This window comes from Pleurodeles waltl, chromosome 4_2, assembly GCF_031143425.1.
Source record: "Pleurodeles waltl isolate 20211129_DDA chromosome 4_2, aPleWal1.hap1.20221129, whole genome shotgun sequence".
Taxonomy (NCBI): domain Eukaryota; kingdom Metazoa; phylum Chordata; class Amphibia; order Caudata; family Salamandridae; genus Pleurodeles; species Pleurodeles waltl.
Genome location: NC_090443.1, coordinates 64,548,578 through 64,571,109, shown reverse-complemented (window position 1 = coordinate 64,571,109; position 22,532 = coordinate 64,548,578). Strand labels below are relative to the sequence as shown.

Sequence of the window (22,532 nt, the reverse complement as noted above, 5' to 3'; positions counted from 1 at the left end):
ATCTGGTTTGCTCACTTTATTTATGGTCCCATTCCTAGGTTGGTGACTACTTTAGCCTGTGCTCGTTTCAGTGGGTGTCCTCTAGGGGCATTGTTTTGTCTTGCCAGCCACATGTCAAGCCTAGAATGATTCTGTCAGACTGAGATCAGAGTACCCCTTGGGTAAGCTGCATTGTGATGATGAGGTGAGCTTCGGGAAAACTGCCCAACTAAAACACTGAGGGAAATATTGACATAGCATGGATCTTTCGATGCTAGTAACTTCATCATCAATAAATATGGAAACATTCATAACAGGTACTTTGCCCCCTAATGGTTATTGTGATTTTGCATTATTGCCCAAAGGGTAGCAATATGCTTTCTGGCCAGTCCGATCCCAGTATGTTTGTCCTCGGCCATCTTCATAAGGAGCATAATATGGATCTGAACAAATCACTCAGCCATGCCTCAGGTTGAGTTAATTCTTTACCCTGAGCTACATGCTTGCTGTGATTTGATGAATTGTTTCTGGCTCAGTACTTTCATTATCTCACCATGGGAGTGCCCTCTATGCCACCTTGAGTGCACCCCCTTTTGTTGGTTCCTGTGCCCCAAAATGGTGTTCCTTTTGCCTACAACTGCATGCTTTAGTTTCACATTGGCTCAATACCCCATTTATCCGACTTGGAGTGCACCACTTTTTTGTCCCTGTTCTTCATGTGACTTAGTGTGAATGTATCGCAGTCTTGCGACTCAGCACTGCGTCTGTGCCCATTTCATAATGTTCTGTGCTGCATATTCGTAATGTTGAGTATTCAATGGTTCTCTCGTGATTTCCCAGCTGTCTGTGGACTGCCAATTACTTCTTGATGCTTGTTTACCTTTAGTGGCCATCTTACCCAGTGGTTTGTGAATCGTCTCACTATTACTGCAGGGGAGAAGGACCGAACTGGGTTCATGGAGCAACCAGTGTAGTATATCTGGAGAGAGAACAGGTAAACATCATAAATATCTCTGTATGTTAAATAAACCCAGCAAGTATGGCAGAATTAATTTTGGACTACATTTTCTTTTTTCACGGGTGTCTTGAGCACCCTATACCTTACAACACATCATGCTTCATGTGAAAAACCTAGAGATAACAGCACTCTGAGCTTTCCTGATAGCAAAAGCTCTTAGCATTATCAAAATACGAGGTTGGTTGATGTCACTCTATTCTGGATGTATTTATAGCTGTGACCTCACCATACATCCAGTGCACTCATACACTACTCATGCAGTACATAATCCATTGCAAAAAAGTATGCTTTGCTGTCTTGGAATGTGCACACTTTGTGCTCCTGTCAGTGTGTTCAGAAGGATTAAGCTTTAACACACAGAGCACCTTTGCACCTGTCCTTACTGGTCATGATCTGCCATACATTCAACTCACCTGAGATGTAATAGAATCTTCTGACACAGTTCCATGAAGTGCTCTTTGTGCAGAGAGGAAACGACTGCCCTGGTGATTGCCTTTTCACTAGTTGGCAATCTACACCAATTAATTTACATTGATGCATAGAAAGTAATGGCAGAAAAAGTTACCAGGATTATCAGGGCTTACCTAGTTCTCTGTAAATGTTATTTCAATGTTTGTGTTTTTTAAGAACTTTCTTGGTAGATCCCTAATCACAGTGCCCAATTGCCACCCAATGCTCTAATAGAAACCCACCCAAGATTAGGTCTGAAGAGAAAGCTATGGTAAATCACCTATGCTTGACTGAAGAATTGTCCCAAAAGTGTAAGGCAGATAGAAAAGAATGGTAATCTCCCTGGAATACCCAGAATTGCCACATGTTACTCTGATCAGCCACTGATAGAGTTCTACCTCTTGCAAATATCACTGACAAAGCACAGAAGATAGCTACCTAATGTCTTGTTAGAAGCTGAGGGAAGGGTTGAATCAAGATGGAGACGAAAAAATCTTTCAGAAAAGAAACTGGGAAATTATTCCAGCCCTCACTAAGTAAAAAGAGAAATGAAGAACGCGCTATCCGTATGCAACCATGGTGCCGCGTTTAACTAGACTGAAGAAGCACTTCCTATCCCGTTTTTTATACAGTCGATGTATTGTTGCGGCTGCTTGTTTCTTCTTGGAAGAAAGGGACATATTTCGTGTTCAGTGTCGTAATGTAGATCTTTCTTTCCTTAAGGATAAGTACAAAGTTCCCTCTATGTTGAGAAACTCGCTTTGGTTCAGCAAATCTTGGCAGTCTGTGTTTATTTCATGTGCTCATATCATCCCTGGCAATCAGGCTGATTTCATCTCAATAGTACAGCGCACACTACAGTGGCTGAGTGGCACCTTCGCAGGGCTAGGGAAGGGAGCTGGACAGTGAATCCACGAGTTGAACTTGGTGGAATGCTGTTGTGATGTCAGCGAATTTACAGGATGGGGAATATTAATGGGAATTAAAAAATGTTTTACTTAATTTGATAGGTCTTACAGTGTTTTGGAGACTGGAAAGTACGTACATCACAGACATAAAAGTGGACCCAGTGGCTCTCAGGTGGAATTGAGCTAGAGGTCTTCTTGTGCTTTGGCTCTGCCTCAAGCTGGCCCTGCAAAGCTGCTCTCTTCCTTACAAGACTTCAAAGAGAGCCTCTGAATTAAAAAGGGACAGAATTTTGCCTGTCCCGTTTGATCCTTTAAAAAAAATGGAAGTGGTGCAGGGCACTTACACTAGCTATGCAGGAGATGATGGCCTTATTGTAAAAGGCAAGCACTAGAAGTTATCACTCACATCTGTTTTCACAGGCAGAGTGGGTGATACTCAAATAGGGTGATTCACAGACAGCAGAGTTCCAAAATAAAGATGCTCAAAATAAAAACATCGGGAGGAATTAAGTGATTCAGAACCCACTTGGTAGCACACACATCATAAATTAAATATTATAATATTCTCCACCACATTGTACTTCCATTGAATGCACTGTGGCATGATTTCAGATTGTGTTCAGGTGCAAAGTTTTTTTTCAGAATAGAGTATGAAAAGAGTTAATCTTTCAGCTTTTATTGTATTCCAGTTAGTCAAACAGGCAAGCACAGCACGGTGTCCATATATACAAATCCCCCAGAAATACCTATCAAACCGTCCTAAACAATTAGGCACATCAGGCAGGTGGTGCCATGTGTGGGCTCACTTCCTTGAAAAGCAACAATAAGACAGTTTTGCATTTATGTGAGGGCACTACAACATTAGACTAATAAGATAGTATTTAGAGAATGCAGTGCCACTTTCATCAACTCCCTCCTAATGCCTTGCTGCCTTTCAGCCCAAGTGGTGGCTGGTGACATTTGAAAGTGGTGGGGCGTGAAAGTTTGGATATGACTTTTATGTATTGAGGCACGCGAGCAAGCTTAATGGACAAATGTGGGACCGAGGGTGGGTCCACCTTCCAAGAAAAAACTGACAAATGGTGCATTTGAAAGGAAATAAATTGAGTGAGAAAGCAGGTTTATAAAGCAGTGGGAATGTAAAGTCTTCGATATATTAAACATATTAAAGCTTCCCCATATCTTGCTGCATTAATATGATCACCCTTTAATGTGCAAAATATACACTGCAACAACCTCAGGTTTTTTAAAGTGTGTGCTTAACCAGTGTCTTGCACTGCATGTGGCATCAGCTCTGGAAGAATATGTTCTAACCAGGCATCAGGAAGCACCCACAGCAATTGCCTGCTATCAGTCATACAGAAATATGTGCAGACAGGTATTTAAGTGAGATGAAAAAAGTGGGGGCTCTCTAAAAGGAACTTGCAAAATATATTTCTGTGATTCTTCTACTGTGCCACCTGGCCAGTATTTTGGTTTCTCTCTGAGATGTTACTGTACCCACAAATATAACACAACTGACATACACTTAAGACGTGTCAGTACTGTTGTCTTTGTCACTGTTTGTTAGCTGTTTAAAATAAATGAGTAACAACAATGATTATTTATAAATAATTAAGACTGGAAATGTTTCAATTATGAAATTGTGAGACTGTGGATTAAATATTTTTGAATCCTGAGGAAGGAGAAGGGCCTTCAGTTATGTGTGCTTTATGTTAGATATGTAAGCACCTACTCTCATTTCTGTTCAGCACCCTCTTTTCACTCTCCCCTGAATGCACTTCCCTGCATCTCCCTCATTGTACTACCACAAACATACGCTGCCCTCATTCACATTTAGGCACTTTGTTTCCTTTTGCCTTCTGAATATTTTGACCTCTGGCACCCCCTTCACACACACACATTTACCGTGAATTTCAGTTGTAACTGGAAGATATGACCAGTCTGTGTGCTGTGCAGAGATGCCAATCCACTGACAGACACTTTGCTTTGCCTCCAGCCTCACCACCAGTTGGCTCAATCCGGGCTGGCTTTAGCGCTGGTTGCGCCCTGTGCGCTAGTCTATTTTGGCACCCCCCAACCCATGACCACCTCCTCAGATTCCCTGTCACCCAGCAAATGTGACCCTCATTTCTCCATAGCTCCCTTTCACATACATTCATTTGTTTTAAAACGCTTGTAGAAGCTGGATTTACTAATCCACTCAGTTATCCACATAAAATATAGTTCTGTTCTTTGCAGCAGGCATATTAACCCTCTACGCTACTTTATGGCGAGTCAAAGCTGCCACAAGACAAAAACTCCTATCTCTCTCCCGAGCAGGAACGTTAATCACAAGAGGTATCTTGACATTTTATTTGCTTCTTGAAGGCTGGAAGCACAAGGAACTTTGCAGTAGCTGCTTGCAAATCTCACGTTTCATAAGTTATTGCTAAACAGAGTGATCCCCTGAGGTTAGCACCCCCCAGTCCAGGTCAGCACTTGGTGCGGCTGCATCACTTGCACCGCCCTAAAGCCGTCCCTGTCCTTAATCAAAGCCCATCATAAACACCTTGCACAAGCCAAAGTATGCACTATGGAAGAGTAATAAAATGCACTAAAAGAAATATAGAAACAGAGCATGATGAAACAGCTAACTCCTGTGGTGAATGCAACATTAAGTAAAACATGTGAAATAAGAGAGGAACTGAATTGCTTTTTAACATTCATAGTTCACATATCAACCCTTGTTTTTGGCATTAATGCTAAAAGCATGACGATAGGGCCAGTTGTAACGCCATCCAGCAGATATCTGCTTTTACTGTAAGCACATATTTCTCCCTTTGCTCTTGCCTCTGATATTTGGATCAATTTTGCAAGGGACCAAGAACCCTGCTCGTTTTTTGTAACAATTTTGTGGGGGGACAAATACCGCAGCTTCGCTTCTAAAGGACCAAGCGATCTGCAACCAGGGCCTGGGGTGTCACAGTGGGGAAAGGCTAGGGTGACAAGAGGTCTCAGTATAATAAAAATAACAATATTAGCATTATGACCCTTACCATTACTGAAGTCAAGGCACCAAGGGGTATATTTACAAGAAAGTGGCGAATAATAAATGATGCACCACTTTGCTTGCGCCCCCTCTACCGGCACCTAATGACAATATGGCAGTGCCGTATTTATGATATGGCGCACCATGGCGGTCGTTAGGCCAACAGCATCAAAATTTCTGATGCTATTGTAGTGCTTTGCTGCACTAGCATGAAAAAGTTTGATAGTAGTGCAGCAAAGTGCAAGAATGCCCATAGGTTACTATGAGTGTGCCATTTTAACACCTGCTTTGAGCTAGCATTAGAAATTATGCCACTAATGGTCCAGTGAAATCATATACATTTTACTGCGCCATTTTTGCAGGTCTCCTAGTGCCGGAACACCCCCTTGGATACATCATTCCTGGTACAGGCATGATGTGGTGCAATGGTTAGAAAGTGGTGCAATGCATGCATTGCACCACTTTGTAATTTTGGTGCAGCAAAAATGGCTCCTTAAGGCCACATTAGTGTAAAATAAATGAAGCTAATGAGATATGCCCCAAGTTACACGTGCTTGAATCCACTCCTACCGCATGACAAATTGGGAAAAGGTGGGATCGATGCCTATGAATGAGGGATGGCTGCCCTCACGCAGGGATGAAGACTCCAGCGCCCGAAACCATGGCGCTGAATACATCACTGGCCTATAGTGGATACTGTGATAGACCACAGTGGAAATGAAGGGCTTTAGAGCAGTAAGCCTTGTGTCATGCGTCACGGAGCAGAAAGTTGATTCACTATCTGGCTTCCATCTCCTGCTTCAGACTTATGTGGGGCTGAGACAGACAGCCCAGACTTAAATGCAGTAATTTTTTCAGAGTTACGATTGTTATAATTGTATCTCTGAACAAATAGATCTATTTAATATTTTTGCTACTAATGTGTTGGACTTTCAGAGGGGCGCAACCCCTCAGCCCTGGAGGAGAAACCACCTCTAGGGCAGGAGATTCCTGGTTCAGTGTGCTGGAGACAAGATTTGCATGCAAGTGACCCAAAATGTCTCTTGGCTGTATGGGTCGGTCTGGTGCATAGCATATGATTCAGCTCCAGTCATAAATCTGTGGCAAGGGACCACTGTCACACCACATACAAACCCATCTACTAGCCAGTCAGTCATACCATCTGTGTGGAACTTCGGAAATATACTCCATTAACACTGACTAAGGGGATACACACAGTTCACTCCCTATACATCCAAAAGACCTGTCTCAAAAAAAGGCATATGGCTACACAGTGCCAAGCTAGATAAATAAATAATCAGTGCAGTGAGCACGTTAGCCACAAGAGGGGCTACATATTGGGCCTATTTTATTAAAAAAGCAGTATGGAGTGTCTAATGCTCTATGAAGGAATTTTAAACGAAGAAGGCTATAACTATCATTCAAGGATACCCTGGCAGTTTATTTGCAACAGAAATTTGAACATTCAGCAGTGACAGCCATATCTAAATTAGCTGCCCAGAGCAACTGCGTAGCTCCACCTTTGTGCTCGAGAAAAAGTAGAGACAATGAGTAAACATGTAAAACCCACAGCCCAGTGCTGAACAACGAAAAAAGACAAGACTGTGGGGAATCTCCTCATGCTGTCCCCCATAAGTTGCCATTATCCACTAGATAATGATTTTCCACCTATTGTGGAAGATGTGGAGGAGGAACAAATCACTACATTGTGAAGTGTGCTTGGACACAATAAAACTTATGTTTCCAATCATATCAGAATATTCATCTTTCTCCCACGGAAAGGTTAATATCTAACATCAAACACGCAACTGCCTTCCAGCATAGATCAACTGGAGCAAAAGAGAATTAATAAAGTCAAAAAAATAATGCAACAGTCATTGGGATATCAACAAATAGGTAAAGACTCTTTGGAACTATCACCTTTGTCAAGGTGCCCTCGCCCTGCAGAGCTTTCCTTCAAAAATTTGACTGCTAATGTTTTATTTATAGTTTTAAGGATGTTATAGAAGTTGTCATTATTGCTGTAATATCTGGGATAATTAGCAGTGCATGTTGAGGGTGAGAGTTATAGTTACCTGAAAGAAATCTAACTATAGCTGCTGAATTTCCTTTGTTTTTTGAGAGAATTTCTAAGTTTTGTTTTAAATTATATTTCCTAATTATAATGTTCATGTAACTGGTTTGGTTGTTTCAGTGAATTTCCCCAAAAATGTTCACGTAAAGTAATTTTCATTACTATACGTAAATCCAACCACTGCCGAGGGAGCCATGTGCGGTCAAGGAAGGCCACAGGGCCTGGCCCCCAATCCCTATAACAACCCAACCCCATGCTGAGCATGGCCTTTGGCAGTGTGCAGCAGGAGTTGGCCGCAGGGCTCAGCCAACCCCTATAGCCATCCAACACTGCACCATGCACAGCCAAACAATCTGTCTCTCTTCCTGAGAAAATAAATGTAAGAGGGTGTCTTTGGGTGTGAGAGTGTCTGTCTGGGTGTGAAAGTCAGTATGTGAGGGTTTGAGTGGTTTGTGAGGGGGTGCATGGGGGTCTGGGTGGGCCTGTGAGTGGGTGCATCAGTGTCTGAGTTGTTCTCTCTGTGGGTGCATGAGGATCTGGGTGGGTCTATGAGTGGATACATGAGGTCTGAGTGGGTCTGTGAGTGGGTGTGTGAGGGTCTGAGTGGGTCTGTGAGTTGGGTGTGTCAGTGTCTGAGTGCGTCTGTGAGTGGGTGCATGAGGGTCTGAGTGAGTCTGTGAGTTGGTGCATGAGTGTCTGAGTGGGTCTGTGACTGGGTGTGTGAGAGTCTGAGTGGGTCTGTGAGTGGGTGCTTCAGTGTCTGAGTGGGTCTCTGAGTGGGTGCATCAGTGTCTGAGTGGGTCTATGAGTGGGTACATGAGGTCTAAGTGGGTTTGTGAGTCAGTGCATGAGTGTCTGAGTAGGTCTGTGAGTGGGTGCATGAGGGTCTGAGTGGGTCTGTGAGTGGGTGCGTCAATGTCTGAGTGGGCCTCTGAGTTGGTGCATGACGGTTTGAGTGGGTTTGTGAGTTGGTGCATGATTGTCTGAGTGGGTCTGAAAGTGGGTGTGGGATTCTATGAGTTGGTCTGAGTGGGTGCATGAGTGTGACTGGGTGTTTGAGTGGGCTCATTTGTCTGAGTGCATATATGAGTGACTGAATTAGTGTACGAATGAGTCTGTGACTTTTTTTCTAATTATTTTTTTGCTTATTTGTGATTAATCACGATTAATGTCAATTAATTGTGAATATCGCGCATGGTGAAGAAAAAAAATTTGAAACCCATAATTTGACCCTCAAACACCCCTATATCAGGCTCTTGGGGTCAGGGTACATTCACCCTGACCCTTTATGCTACTTTTCATTTTGTTTTTCAGCACCAGGGACCATGTCCCAAGACCTTAAAATGGTGGCGGCAACTTTCTGTTCAGGTAATGGCCAGCCAATTACAGCTATTATATTTGTGTGCGCATTCGTGAAGATTCATGAATATTCATGAATTATTTGCGACCTCAGATATACAAATGTATTTTCCCTTTAGTATCTCATAAACTACTGAACGGATTTACACCAAACACCCAAAAGCACAATTTGTGTACTGATAGCTAACTTTCTTCCAAATCTGGTGTAATTCCATCCAGTAGTTTGGGCTGTAGCCATGTTCAAAAGTCCTATGCGAATTAACATGGGAAACGCAACCCTGCTTGACAGTTCATCCCAAAACTTTCTGTGCACAACAAGAATCACTGGAGCACTTTTTTATAGAAAATATTGTGAAGATTCGTCAAATGGTGCCAAAGATAGAGGTAAGTCAAAGATGTTTTTTCTATGGAAACATGATCTTAACTATAACTACATAATGGCGACTGCCTTGAGGTTATATAAATATATATATATATATGTATATATAAATACATGTATATATAAATACATATATATATATATATATATGCAAATATATATATATATATATATATGCTTTATTTTGGCTAATAAGTCATAAAAGTATACATACAGTAAAATAAGCACATTACAATCAGTGTCTATTCAACAAGAAGGAGTTAATATATAAACTAAAACCATATATAAACAATGCACAATTAGATAATTTTCTTTCAAAAAAACCTCTGGAAATACATTAGCCTATATTAAGAAAATATCACTGCATATATCTGATTCATTTGTGGGCAAAAAAGAGACAATTTTAATTATTGTCACTAAGGTCTAGATGGTCTAAGTTGCAAATGAGAGTACAGTTTCCTCTATAGTCCCTCTCAATGGGCTGAAGCAAAGTTAAAGAACATTCTTAGATTTAGTTCGCCCTTCAGCATGTTAAATTTAAAGGTCATTGATAGGCATAATTTTTTATCTAATTGTCCATGCCCACTGGAAAATGGAGGAAACAGCAAACACAATCTGTTCCTTCGTGTCACTTTTTCAAACCCTTAGAAACTCCCAAGAGTGCCTCACACTTTCTAGCCTACATACTGCAATAATCCACTTCTTGTGGGGCTGACTATAGCTAGGGCAGAAAAAAAATGAATGTTCTTCCATTTTATTGATTTGCGGGCAATGTGGACAATGGTTGAGGGAGCGTCCTGTCTTATCCAATTTAGAGGTAAATGACCTTAGCGAAAGCACACCTCACCTGAATTATACATATAAGTGTTTGGCTTTAAAAGGGAAAATTCTGTCCATGAATGTTTCAAAGCTAGGGACACATTTGTGGCTCAAAAGCTGGTCTCCTAGATTCCCATCAGTCTGCTCGACCCGAGTTCGCATCCTAACATTTTCCCAATACAATTGTTTCAACTTGCCAATACTGTTTTTAACTATGTCTGCTGCGGAATTCCACAGTTCTCTCATTTTAACCAGTTCTCTTAGATTATTGACATGTTTAAGCCAGGGGGTGCAGACTTGTTTATCACAAGCAATAAGTTATTTTAAAGACACCCTGTAAATGGCCAGCACCAGAGTAGACCAGAGCCGCACCCAATATAGAAATGGTTTCAAGGAAATCACCGAATGGATATCGTTTTAGCCTAGATAAAATCTCAAAGGTATGAAAGGAGTGCTAGAAGGTAGGTTAAAAAGGACCCTAATACATTTATTTTCTGTCTGGGTAAGGGCAGATGCATCTATATGAACCAATATCTCGGCACCATAAGTGGCTGCTGCCACTGCCGTAGCCCTTTATACTCTAAGGACAGGTGAGACATTGCCTGCTGTAATGGCCTTGTACTTCTTCCCCACTAGCGAGGCTCTCTGGAATAGAATGATTCTGCTCTTGTCCATTTGTGGCACAACATTTCAGGTTGTCTGCATGTCTCACATCTAGCTAATCAAAGCTTTTGACCTGCTTTATTCGGGAACCGTTGATGGACATCTTGCCTCTACAAGACTGATGGGTTTTATGGCCATAAACATGGATTTAGATGGATTAAGTTCTAAACGCCTATCTGAGCAAAAGGTTGTGAATGCATTCAGTTCTGATTGTAGGCCAACGGGTGTTCTAAGAATTACGAGAGTATTTTCTGCAAGCATAAGGAGCGGTACTGCAACCCCTGCAGACCTAGGGGCATCATGTTTGCATTGCATTAGCCATTCAACTTCTCCATTTATATGGAGACTGAAATGTGTAGGCAGTAAAACACACCCCTGTCTTACTCCCCGTTTTACGGGAATCCTGTCTGTTAAGTCCTCTCTCCTGATCTACCTGACAGTAGCATATGTTTCAGCATGTAGGACCCTCAGAATCCATAGTAAATTATTTGGAACTCCATAGGCTTCCAGTACCGTCCACAGGTTGTCCCTGGGGACTAGTTAAAAATTGTTTCTTAGATCTATGAAAGCAACATAGAGGCTGTCCCGCTTCAGGGTCACATACCTCTAACATAGGACCCTGAAGCAGAATGCCTAGTTAACATTCTAACCTTTTCTCTGAAACCCACCTAAACATATTCAAGTATGCGGTTATCACCTATCCAGGACTGAAGCCTCACCAGGACATGTCAACAAAAGATTTTTTGACTATTGTCCAGGAGGCTTATAGGTTGATAGCTGGCTCGTCCCAGCTGCCCTTTTTGTAAATAGGGATAATAACAGCTCCACTCCAGAATGGCGGTATCGACTCACTCCTCAGGATAGCTTTATTCAAAACATTAAACTAGTGGAGCCATAATTCAGGTTGTGATATGTACAAATCCCCGGGGTTACCATCCAAACCAGGGGCCTTTTCTTTTTTCATCAGCTCGAGAGCATTCACTGTTTCAGCTAGCGTAAAACTTGTAACTGCCATGCCACCGACCATCTCTATTACTATAGTATTCACTGGCTCTGCATCCGCCTCTGCAGTCTCATTATCTTGGGCATTAACCAATATCTTGTCCTTGGCCCACTCATCATTAGGTCCCTGTTAGAAATGGGGTTTTTGGTTGGCAGTCAGGTTACCCTCCATCCAAGCAAGAACCCTCACTCTAGTCAGGGTAAGTCACACACAATCCAAATTATCCTGTGCCCACCCTCTGGTAGCTTGGCACGAGCAGTCAGGCTTAACTTAGAAGGCAATGTGTAAAGTATTTGTGCAATAAATCATACAATAACACCATATAGCACCACAAAAATACACCACACAGTGTTTAGAAAAATATAGAATATTTATCTGGATATTTGTAGATCAACACCATAAAAGATGCAATAAGAATTTGTAGAAATATCACGGAAAAGTGATATAAAGTGTCTTAAGTCTTTGAAAAGCAAACAAAGGCCCTAATTCGGAATTTGGTGGGCGGCCAAGGCCGCCCGCCAAACTCCCGCCGTCGAATGACTGCCCCGCGGTCAAAAGACCGCGGCGGCCATTCAAACATTTCCGCTGGGCCGGCGGAAATGCCCCTGCAACGAGGATGCCGGCTCCGAATGGAGCCGGCGGAGTTGCAGGGGTGCGACGGGTGCAGTGGCACCCGTCGCGATTTTCAGTGTCTGCCAAGCAGACACTGAAAATCTTCATGGGGCCCCACGACACCCGTTACCGCCAGCCTCTTCCTGGCGGTGTAAACCGCCAGGAACAGGCTGGCGGTAAGGGGGTCTGAATCCCCATGGCGGCGCTGCTTGCAGCGCTGCCATGGAGGATTCCCTGGGGCAGCGGGAAACCGGCGGTTCCCGCCGGTTCCCATTTTCTGACCGTGGCAGTAATGCCGCGGTCAGAATAGCCCCAGAAGCACCGCCAGCCTGTTGGCGGTGCTTCCTCCGTCCCCTACCCTGGTGGTCCATGACCGCCAGGGTAGGAATGAGGGCCAAAGTCTCTTTCAAGCACAAAGTACCTGGTTTGGAGTGGAAAATCTCCGCAGAGGGCTGCAAAGGAGGAGATGCGTGGAAAAATAGTGTATGCGTCGGTTTCGCCCATTCACACACGGACTTGCGTCGTTATTTTTCACGCGGGGAGACGTGCGTCGTTCTGCAGGAAGAAAAATAGTGTGTGCGTCAGTTTCGCCCCTTCACACACGGACTTGCGTCATTATTTTTCACTCGGGGAAGACATGCGTCGCTTTCCGGCACGCGGGCCGACTCCTTCTATGGTTCGTGGGATTACCAGATGTCCCGGCTTGTTATCTGGCTGCACGTCGTTCCGGGAGGCTGTCCGTGGAATTTTCTTTCTCACGGCAGGCGTTGCGTCGATTTCCTCTCTGGTAGTCGGGTGGCGTTGTCCCTGCGAGGCCGTGCGTCGAAGTTCCGGTCGCACCGTAGGCGTCGCGTCGAGCGGCGTCTTTCTGGATCGGTGTGCGGCGATTTTCTCACAGCGGAGCAAGCTGTGCGTCTATTTTTTCGGTGCACGAGGAGTCCAAATGAAAAAGAGAAGTCTCTTTGGTCCTGAGACTTCAGGGAAGAGGAGGCAAGCTCTATCCAAGCCCTTGGAGAGCCCTTTTGCAGCCAGACAAGAGTTCAGCAAGGCAGTAGGCCAACAGCAAGGCAGCAGTCCTTTGTAGAAAGCAGACAGGTGAGTCCTTTGAGCAGCCAGGCAGTTCTTCTTGGCAGGATGCAGGTTCTGGTTCAGGTTTCTTCTCCAGCAAGTGTCTGATGTGGTAGGGCAGAGGCCCTGTTTTATACCCAAATGTGCCTTTGAAGTGGGGGAGACTTCAAAGAGTGGCTAAGAAGTGCACCTGGTCCCCTTTCAGTTCAATCCTGTCTGCCAGGGTCCCAGTAGGGGGTGTGGCAGTCCTTTGTGTGAGGGCAGGCCCGCCACCCTCCCAGCCCAGGAAGACCCATTCAAAATGCAGATGTATGCAAGTGAGGCTGAGTACCCTGTGTTTGGGGTGTGTCTGAGTGAATGCACAAGGAGCTGTCAACTAAACCTAGCCAGACGTGGATTGTAAGGCACAGAAAGATTTAAGTGCAAAGAAATGCTCACTTTCTAAAAGTGGCATTTCTAGAATAGTAATATTAAATCCGACTTCACCAGCCAGCAGGATTTTGTATTACCATTCTGGCCATACTAAATATTACCTTCCTGCTCCTTTCAGATCAGCAGCTGCCACCTCAACAATGTAAGCCTATGAAGGGAGCAGGCGTCACAGTAGTGTAAAAACGAATTTAGGAGTTTTACACTACCAGGACATATAAACTACACAGGTACATGTCCTGCCTTTTACCAACACAGCACCTTGCTCTAGGGGTTACCTAGGGCACACATTAGGGGTGACTCATATGTGGAAAAAGGGGAGTTTTAGGCTTGGCAAGTACTTTTAAATGCCAAGTCGACGTGGCAGTGAAACTGCACACACAGGCATTGCAATGGCGGGCCTGAGACCAGGTTAAGGGGCTACTTAAGTGGGTGGCACAACCAGTGCTGCAGGCCCACTAGTAGCATTTAATCTACAGGCCCTAGGCACATACAGTGCACATTACTAGGGACTTATAGGTAAATTAAATAGTCCAATTGGGTATGATCCAATGTTACCATGTTTAAAGGGAGAGAACATATGCACTTTAGCACGGGTTAGCAGTGGTAAAGTGCGCAGAGTCTAGAAACCAGCAAAAATGAGGTCAGAAAAACGGAAGGAGGAAGGCAAAAAGTCTGGGGATAACCCTGCAGAAGGGCCATTTCCAACAGTCCCCCTGAAGTGGGCTGCCTATTTATCTGGTTGGACGACTGTTTTCAAATGGTTTTTAACTGTACTAGAGTCAGCCAAGACTAGCCTTCAGAAAGTATTCTGGTCCTTGTTCTGAAGGGCATCTGTCATGACAGACCACTGGCCCGGTTCCCAACTTCTTTTCGTTTTCTGCAGGCAAGTTTTATATCTCTTCCTGGCGATACTGATTTCAAAACAGTCCCCCTTCCTTACAGCGCAAGGAGGTGATTTGTTTTCATATCGGCACTCCTTAGAGTACCAATGAGGAAGCATCTTCTGGCAGCCACCCCTTTTAACTATTTTTACTAAAAGTTCCTCATTTGATCCTTCAACTGGCAGTGCAAAGTTGCGAAATTAATCTTGGACATGTCGGTAGTTTCCAGGTGGGATAATTTGTCTGGAAAAAGCTGATATATCTGGCCTTGCACCAAATTACGTTTTGCTTTCATTGAATGCTACATCAAATTAGGAAATGATATTTCTCAATTGCTAGAAGTATCTTTTCACGTAATTGAGCAGGAGGTTTATTTCCGTGGCTTGTGGGGCTCTTCGTAACCACTTGATAAAGGCTTGAGATAGCCAAAACGTGTTGCCCTTTTGGTTTGCACATTCAACCCTGGATGGGTTTATATATAACAAAAACTCACTGCTTTCATCAGTTCCTGGGATCCAAGAGATCCGCACTCCTTGGAAAGATGTTTGTATTACGCCTTTATAAAATAAAGCACTGAGGCCCGTATTTATACTTTTTTTGCGCCGCATTTGCGTCGTTTTTTGACGCAAAAACGGCGCAAACTTGCAAAATGCCATTGTATTTTGTAGGTTTGCGCCGTTTTGCGTCAAAAAGCGGCGCAAATGCGGCGCAAAAAAAAGTATAAATACGGGCCTGAACATCTTCACAAGAAGTGTGAATCTCTTATGGCAAAGAGTGAGAGGAGTGTGTGTTTGATGAGGTACTGCTTGGAGCACAGGACCCCTGCAAAAGAATGCTGACAATGTCCCAAGAACCACACAGAAGTGCATATATGTGGATATATATATATATATATATATATATATATATATATATATATATATATATATATATATGTGTGTGTGTGTGTAGAGAGAGAGAGAGAGATTATTTGTTTACACTAGTTTTCATGTTTATACTAAATTACATATACGGTTAGGTTAACATTTACCTTTATTTAGGATATTGTTAATATCGTTACTTTAATGTATTTTATATATTTTGAAAACATGTATATGATTATATTACTTATTTAAACAATTTAATTAATTATATTATTATTTTCTAGTTTAATATTATAGATAGTTTTCCTATAATTATATTTTAAGAATATCCACATTTATATATATATATAAATATATATATATATATATATATATATATATATATATATATATATATATATATATATATATATATATCTTTATAAAAATGTGGATATTCTTACTTTTTTGGCGCAATGCGTTGCACCATATTTTCCATAAAATATTTTGATACTTTACAAACAAGCCTATCCTTGTGTCATGATATTACTTACTCGATGTTATGCTCTGCAACCCTCCAGTCATGCAAAGATGAGGTCATAAAGATAACATTTAATAAGAAACCCACCCCTGGGCGCTCTGGTGGAATACAAAGTGGAGTAGAAGTCTATTTAATTTGAATTTGAAGTTCATTGCAAAATTAGTTAAAACCACTGTAACGCAAGTGAACATATGCATAATTAAAACACTTTTGACACACCGCAATTTTCGGACTTAAACATAAACATAAACTGAAACAGAATTAGTCAAAGAATAGTGCATCAAAATGCAGGCAAATAAAATTATATGAAATAGCAGGAAATTAAGCTCCATGGCGCAGATTAGGGACAATAGCCTCATCATTTTTGACGCTATTATTGTAAAAATATTGGTGCTAACCCTGCAAAGTACGTAGAGCCCCATTATAAATGATGGTGTGCCTCCTTTTAACGCCTGCTCTGTGCATGCATTAAAAATGCCACTACAATTGACGCAGTGGAATCTCACAGACTCCACTGTCCCATTTTTGCGGGCCCCTCTAACGGGGGAATTCTGTCCTTGCATACATTATGCCTGACGCAGGTATAATGTGGTGCTAGGGTTTACAAAGTGGCGCAATGTGTTCATTGTGCCACTTTGTAAATATTGCACAGCGTTTTTGCCACACTATCGCCACATTAGCGTAAAAAATAATTACGCTAATGTGCAGATAGTGGGCGCTAGGCCCTCTTAAATTTGGGCCTTAGTTTGTAGAAATACTACAAAACTCTGAGTTTGAACCTTGAAATGGACGCAACATGCACACTGTCTTCCTGTTCCCATAGTTCATAAACTCTAAAACAGTGTTGTTTGTGTAAATGATTTCTGCTATTTTTTATGGTGGACAAAAAGATGCGGATGTCCACTTTTGCCCACAACTCATAATCCTGATTCCATTTCACATGAGAGTTTGTACCCGAATCAGGCTCAGCAAACAAATTGTAAAGATGGCTACTAGATAAAAATAAGCTCCACTTTGAGGAAGGGTGTATCTTATCAGTGCAAGATTGTGTTTCTTATTAATTGCCATAACCCCTGCTGCAGGGCACAAGTCCTACAGATAGCGGGAGGACTAATTATCATGAGAGTGTATGACATCACATGGATTATGTCACAGGAAGTGGGATCACCATCCTATGAAATACTTTTTATTGCAAGGAATGTGCTATTTTCCTCTCACCTCTTTGATGGTCACCCTGCCTTATCAGAACAAAGACCACAATCTCAGTGGTAGCTCTTAACAGTTTGGGGACATGCTGGGAACCAGCTGGGATTTGTGTGAATTCGAAACTTTTTTGAAGAGTCTCAAAGGTGTTTTCCTGACCTGAGGATCATGATTTAGGGCATGCCTAGGTTGCGCCTAATCACACTTCCCCACATGGCTGATGGAGAGAGGTGGAGCATGTGAAAATATTAGATCTAAGAGGGATCAGAGGGTAAGCAAAGAGAGAGAAGGAGGATGAGGAGGGTGAAAGCCTGTGTGGAGGAAAAAGAGGGAGTGGGAGGCAATGCTGGTTCAAGATGAAGAAGGTGAGGGAAAGAGAGCATGATAAGTGGGACAGAGGAGAGTGGAGGAGATTGTTTGGGGAGAAGAGAATGGGGTGCCTAGGGAGTCCTTCTTCATGGGATGCTATGCTACTAATGCGAATAGCAAGTGTGGTACCATTACTAGAAGGAGTGGTGCCTCCTTGAAGTATGACAGAATCCTTGCACCTGCTCTTCGAGATGAAGATACATGTAAGAGATAGGATATGTAAGAAAATATGTGTTAGATAAATAAGAGGGTGACAAAGTGGAGAAAAATGAGAGAACAAGAGAGTTGGTTTAAGAGTTTGGTGGGAGAGAAGACGGCGAGAGAGAGGTGCAAGAAAGCAGAATATGTGGAGAGGAGGGTGAAAAAGTAAAGGTTAAAGATGAAAAAGCAAGGAGTAACAGATGTGAAAATTAGAAAAATGAGTCTGAAGAGGCATAGAACAGTGTGAGAAAAAGTGAGAGCGAGGAAGTGTCACGACTCACGTGCTGCTTGCGCCTGGAATTTGCAGATCTAGTGGCGTGGGTCTTCAGTGTTCGGCTTTGGCCTAGAAAGGGGCGACTCTTTCTGGTAGCCACGGTGCTGTAGGCAATGGAGACGCCAAGAACAGACCGTGACCTTCAGAAAATAGCGCCTGAGGGAAAAAAAACCTTTAAAAAAGGGAAAAAACCTCCAAACAGAAAGATTCCTGTAAACAAGAACAGAAGAACAGGAATCAAAAAGAACAAAATTCAGGTAACACAGAATTGACGAAATCCAGAACCGAAAGGCAAAGAAATCAGGAGCGAAGACACTATCCGAACAGAAAGTGTTGCAGCGCAAAGAAAAGAAGAAAACACATTCCTTAAATACCAAAAAACAGGAAGTGACCCACAGGAAGTAAAAGGACACCATCTTAGACAGGGAAAAGTACATAGAACAGAATAGAGTAGGAACCATAGAGAATAGGGAACAAGGAATGCTGGGAAGAAAAAGGTAACCTGGGAAGGGGGAAAAGACATAAAGGAAGGAATAACAAAAAGACCCAAGAAAGAAGAAAAGAAAAAAGAAGGAGCAAGAACAGGTAAGAGGGGTCAGGAGTCCCCAAAAATGCGGTGAGGAAAAGCAGAATGAGGCCCCATGCCAATTCTGGGGCCTCGTAAAGTGCAGGAAAGGCTGGGGGCGTGCTGCGTTTTGGAAACGCACTGCGCAGCCCGAGCCGAACGCCCGGCTAGCGCCGAACACTCGGCTCGCACCGCACCACGCGGCGCGACAGTAGGACCCCCTCCCAAAGGCCCAGGTTTGAGAGGAAATAAACGGTGAAAGCGCTGAATCAGAAGAGGTGCGTGAACAGAAGATGCATCTTCCCAAGAGCATTCACTGAGAGGATAACCCTTCCAGTGAATAAGATACTGAAGACGTTTGTGAAAAAGACGAGAGTCACAAATTTCCTGTACCTCATATTCAGGAACATCATCCACTAGTACAGGAGGAGGACAAGGGAACTGACGAGAGTAAGGGTCAGGTACATAAGGTTTGAGCTGGGAAACATGAAAGACTGGATGAATCTTCCATGTATGAGGCAAGTGAAGACGGACAGTGACAGGATTAATCAACTGAAGAATACGGAAAGGCCCGTAGTAGCGAGGTGTGAACTTGTTCTGAGAAAGAAATGAGGGTAAGAATTTGGATGAAAGTCAGACTTTATCTTGCAGGTGATAGTCTGGAGTGGTCCTACGTTTCTTGTCTGCTGCCTTCTTCATATATCTCTTGGTGTGTAACAAATTGGATCGAATTAGTCTATGGATTTGTAGAAGTCGTTTGGAGAGATAAGTAATAGCGGGCAGAGGAGTGGTAGACCGAGGAGAAGTAGGAAAAGAGGTAGGGTGAAAGCCATAAGAACAGAAAAAAGGAGTGACCTTGGAGGCACTATGGACAGTATTATTGTAGGAAAATTCAGCAATAGGGAGATAAGTGTTCCAGTTGCTTTGGGTAGAATTGCAAAAACAGCGAAGGTATTGATTGCTCTAATCCTTGGCTCAGACGCTCGGTCTGTCCATTGGTCTGAGGATGGAACCCTGATGACAGGGCTCTATTGATATTAAGGGGGTTATTCTAACTTTGGAGGAGGTGTTAATCCGTCCCAAAAGTGACGGAAAAGTGACGGATTTACCACCAGCCGTATTACGAGTTCATTATATCCTATGGAACTCGTAATACGGCTGGTGGTATATCCGTCACTTTACCGTCACTTTTGGGACGGATTAGCACTCCTCCAAAGTTAGAATAACTTCCTAAGTGTTTTACAAAAATATCTCCAAAACCGGAAAATGTACTGAGGTCCTCTATCAGATACAATGGTATGTGGAAGTCCATGGAGACAGAAGATATGATCGATAAATATCTGGCTTAGTTCTTGGGATGTAGGTAGCTTTTTCAGGGCAGTGAAGTGAGCCATCTTAGTAAAGGAATCCCCAGTGACCATGATAACCCGGTTTCCTGCTGATGGTGGGAGCGAACACATGAAATCAGTAGCGATGGTGTGCCATGGAGCTGGCGGAACAGGCAAAGGCTGTAGCAATCCTGCAGGTCTGGTACGGGGAATCTTGACTTGAGCACATATGGGACAAGCCTGAACGTATCTTTCAACATCCAGCTTCCAGGTAGGCCACCAGAAAAATCGCGAAAGAAGTTTTTGTGTGGCCTTGATGCCTCTATGACCAGCAACCGGTGAATCATGGCACATTTGTAATGCTTTTTCTTTAACTCTGTTAGTAGGGAGGAATAACAGGTTCTGATAATAATAATATCCTTGTCTCTTACTTAATAAAGGTCTTAGTTCCTCTACTTCATGGTCAGATAGGCTGGGGTATTCCAGTTGTACCTCCTCCAGAAAAGACTGAGCCACTCCAATGATCTTACTAGGTTCCAGTAGATACTGAGATGGGGAAGGAGTACAATCTGGATAACGGCGAGACAGAGCATCAGCCAGAATGTTTTGGGATCCAGGAATATAAGTGATGTAAAAATCATACTGACTGAAGAAAAAGGCCCAACGAGCCTGGCGACTATTCTGGCATACAAAATTTCGTAAACATTGTAGGTTACGGTGGTCTGTTCTCACCTCAAAAGGCTCCTTGGAACCCATCAGAAACTGTCTCCATTCTAGGCAGGCTGTTTTCAGAGCCAATAATTCCCTTTCAAGTACGGAGTAATGTTGTTCTGCTGTAGAGAGTATATGAGACAAAAAGAAAACAGGATGTTCAAGACCATCATCCTCTTGTTGTTGGAGTAAGACAGCTCCGATGGCTCTTTCGGAAGCATCGGTGACAACAATAAATTGTTTGTTGGTATCTGGATGTCTTAAGATGGGGGCTTGAGTGAAAGCCCTCTTTAAATCTTGAAAGGCGGTTTCAGCCGCCTTAGTCCAGACAAACCCTTTTGTTAAATTTTCCTTCTTTAAAGTGTGTGTTATGTGGCTAGTTTGTTTTGCAAAGTCTACGATGAATTGCCGATAAAAGTTTGCTAATCCTAGAAAACATTGTGTTTCTTTAATAGAGGTAGGAGAAGGCCAATCTAGAATAGCTTGTACTTTTTCTTGATCCATAGCTATGCCGGTGAGACTTAAATGATAACCCAGATATTTGACTTCCGTTTTGTAGAACTCACACTTTTCGGGTTTGCAAAAGAGTTGATGTGCCCGGAGTCTTTGAAGGACTTGTTTCACATGGGAAGAATGGAGGTCGGGATTTCTAGAATAAATAAGAATATCATCTAAGTAAATTACAACTGTCTGGTTCAGAAGGTCAGAAAACACTGAGTCCATAAATCTCTGGAAGATTGCGGGGGCATTAGTGAGACCAAAAGGCATAACCTTGTATTCAAAGTGACCAAATGGGGTCCTGAAAGCTGTTTTCCACTCGTCTCCTTCTTTAATGCGTAAAAGGTGGTAGGCTTCTCGTAGATCTAGTTTGGTAAAACGTTGAGCCCCTCTGACTGCTTCTAGAATATCCCTGATGAGAGGCAAAGGATAACGATCTTTAATAGTTATCTTATTCAGGCCTCGAAATTCCAGGCAAGGACGAAGATCCTTTGTCTTCTTGGGTACAAAAAAGAGAGGAGCCCCGGCCGGAGAAGACGATGGAACAATAAGACCACTCTGTACATTTTCTTCCAGATACTCTTTTAGAACTTCCTTTTCGGGTTCCGTGAGGGAATACATCCTCCCCAAAGGAACGATAGCGCCGGGTTCCAAGGGAATAGCACAATCGTAATCTCGATGTGGAGGTAACACAGGTTTGGATGGTTTTTGGAACACATCTTGAAACTCCAAATAGTGTTCAGGGACTCCTTGGACAGTATTAATGGAATAACCGGTAGTAACTTCAGTAAATATAGATCTTTTCGGTGACCAATACTTGTCGGAAGCAAAACAGTTCTCATGACAAAACTGTGAAGACAAGGAAACAGTCCGGGTTACCCAATTCACATACGGATTATGTCTGATGAACCACGGAATTCCAAGAATGATGGTATGGTTGGGGGATGTTATGATATCAAAGGAGATGTGTTCTTGATGGCTCCCGATCTGTAAACTTAACATCAGGGTTGTAGTATCAACTGGACCAGAGGATATCAAGGATCCATCCACTGTGTGCACTTGTTCGGGAATTTCTTTAGGTTGTGTAGGAACTTGTTGAGTAGCGGCCCACGTCTTATCCATGTAAATACCACTAGCACCACAATCTAGTAATGCCATAGTCTTTTCTTGGCGGCCGTCAGGAAGTTGTAACATGACAGGTAATATGAACAAGGATGTCGTATTGTCATTAAAGGAGCTGATGGAAGGTATAGCCGATGATCCCGTCCCCTCCCTTCTTACAGAGGATGGGAAATGGCGTTTCCCGATGGCCTGGGCGGACGTA

At 43.0% G+C, this 22,532-nt stretch overlaps 1 protein-coding gene across 2 annotated transcripts in view; it reads right to left on the bottom strand.

The window, feature by feature from the left end:
• Positions 1 to 22,532, bottom strand: part of LOC138292224 (aquaporin-5-like) — a 73,527-nt gene that overhangs the window by 5,761 nt on the left and 45,234 nt on the right. For both annotated transcript variants that reach the window (XR_011202615.1, XM_069230668.1), the window contains one exon: positions 878 to 958. Coding sequence is in view for 1 of the 2 variants with exons in the window: in XM_069230668.1 (XP_069086769.1) it covers positions 878 to 958 (81 nt within the window). In the remaining variant the exon portion in view is untranslated. The remainder of the gene's footprint in view (positions 1 to 877; positions 959 to 22,532) is intronic.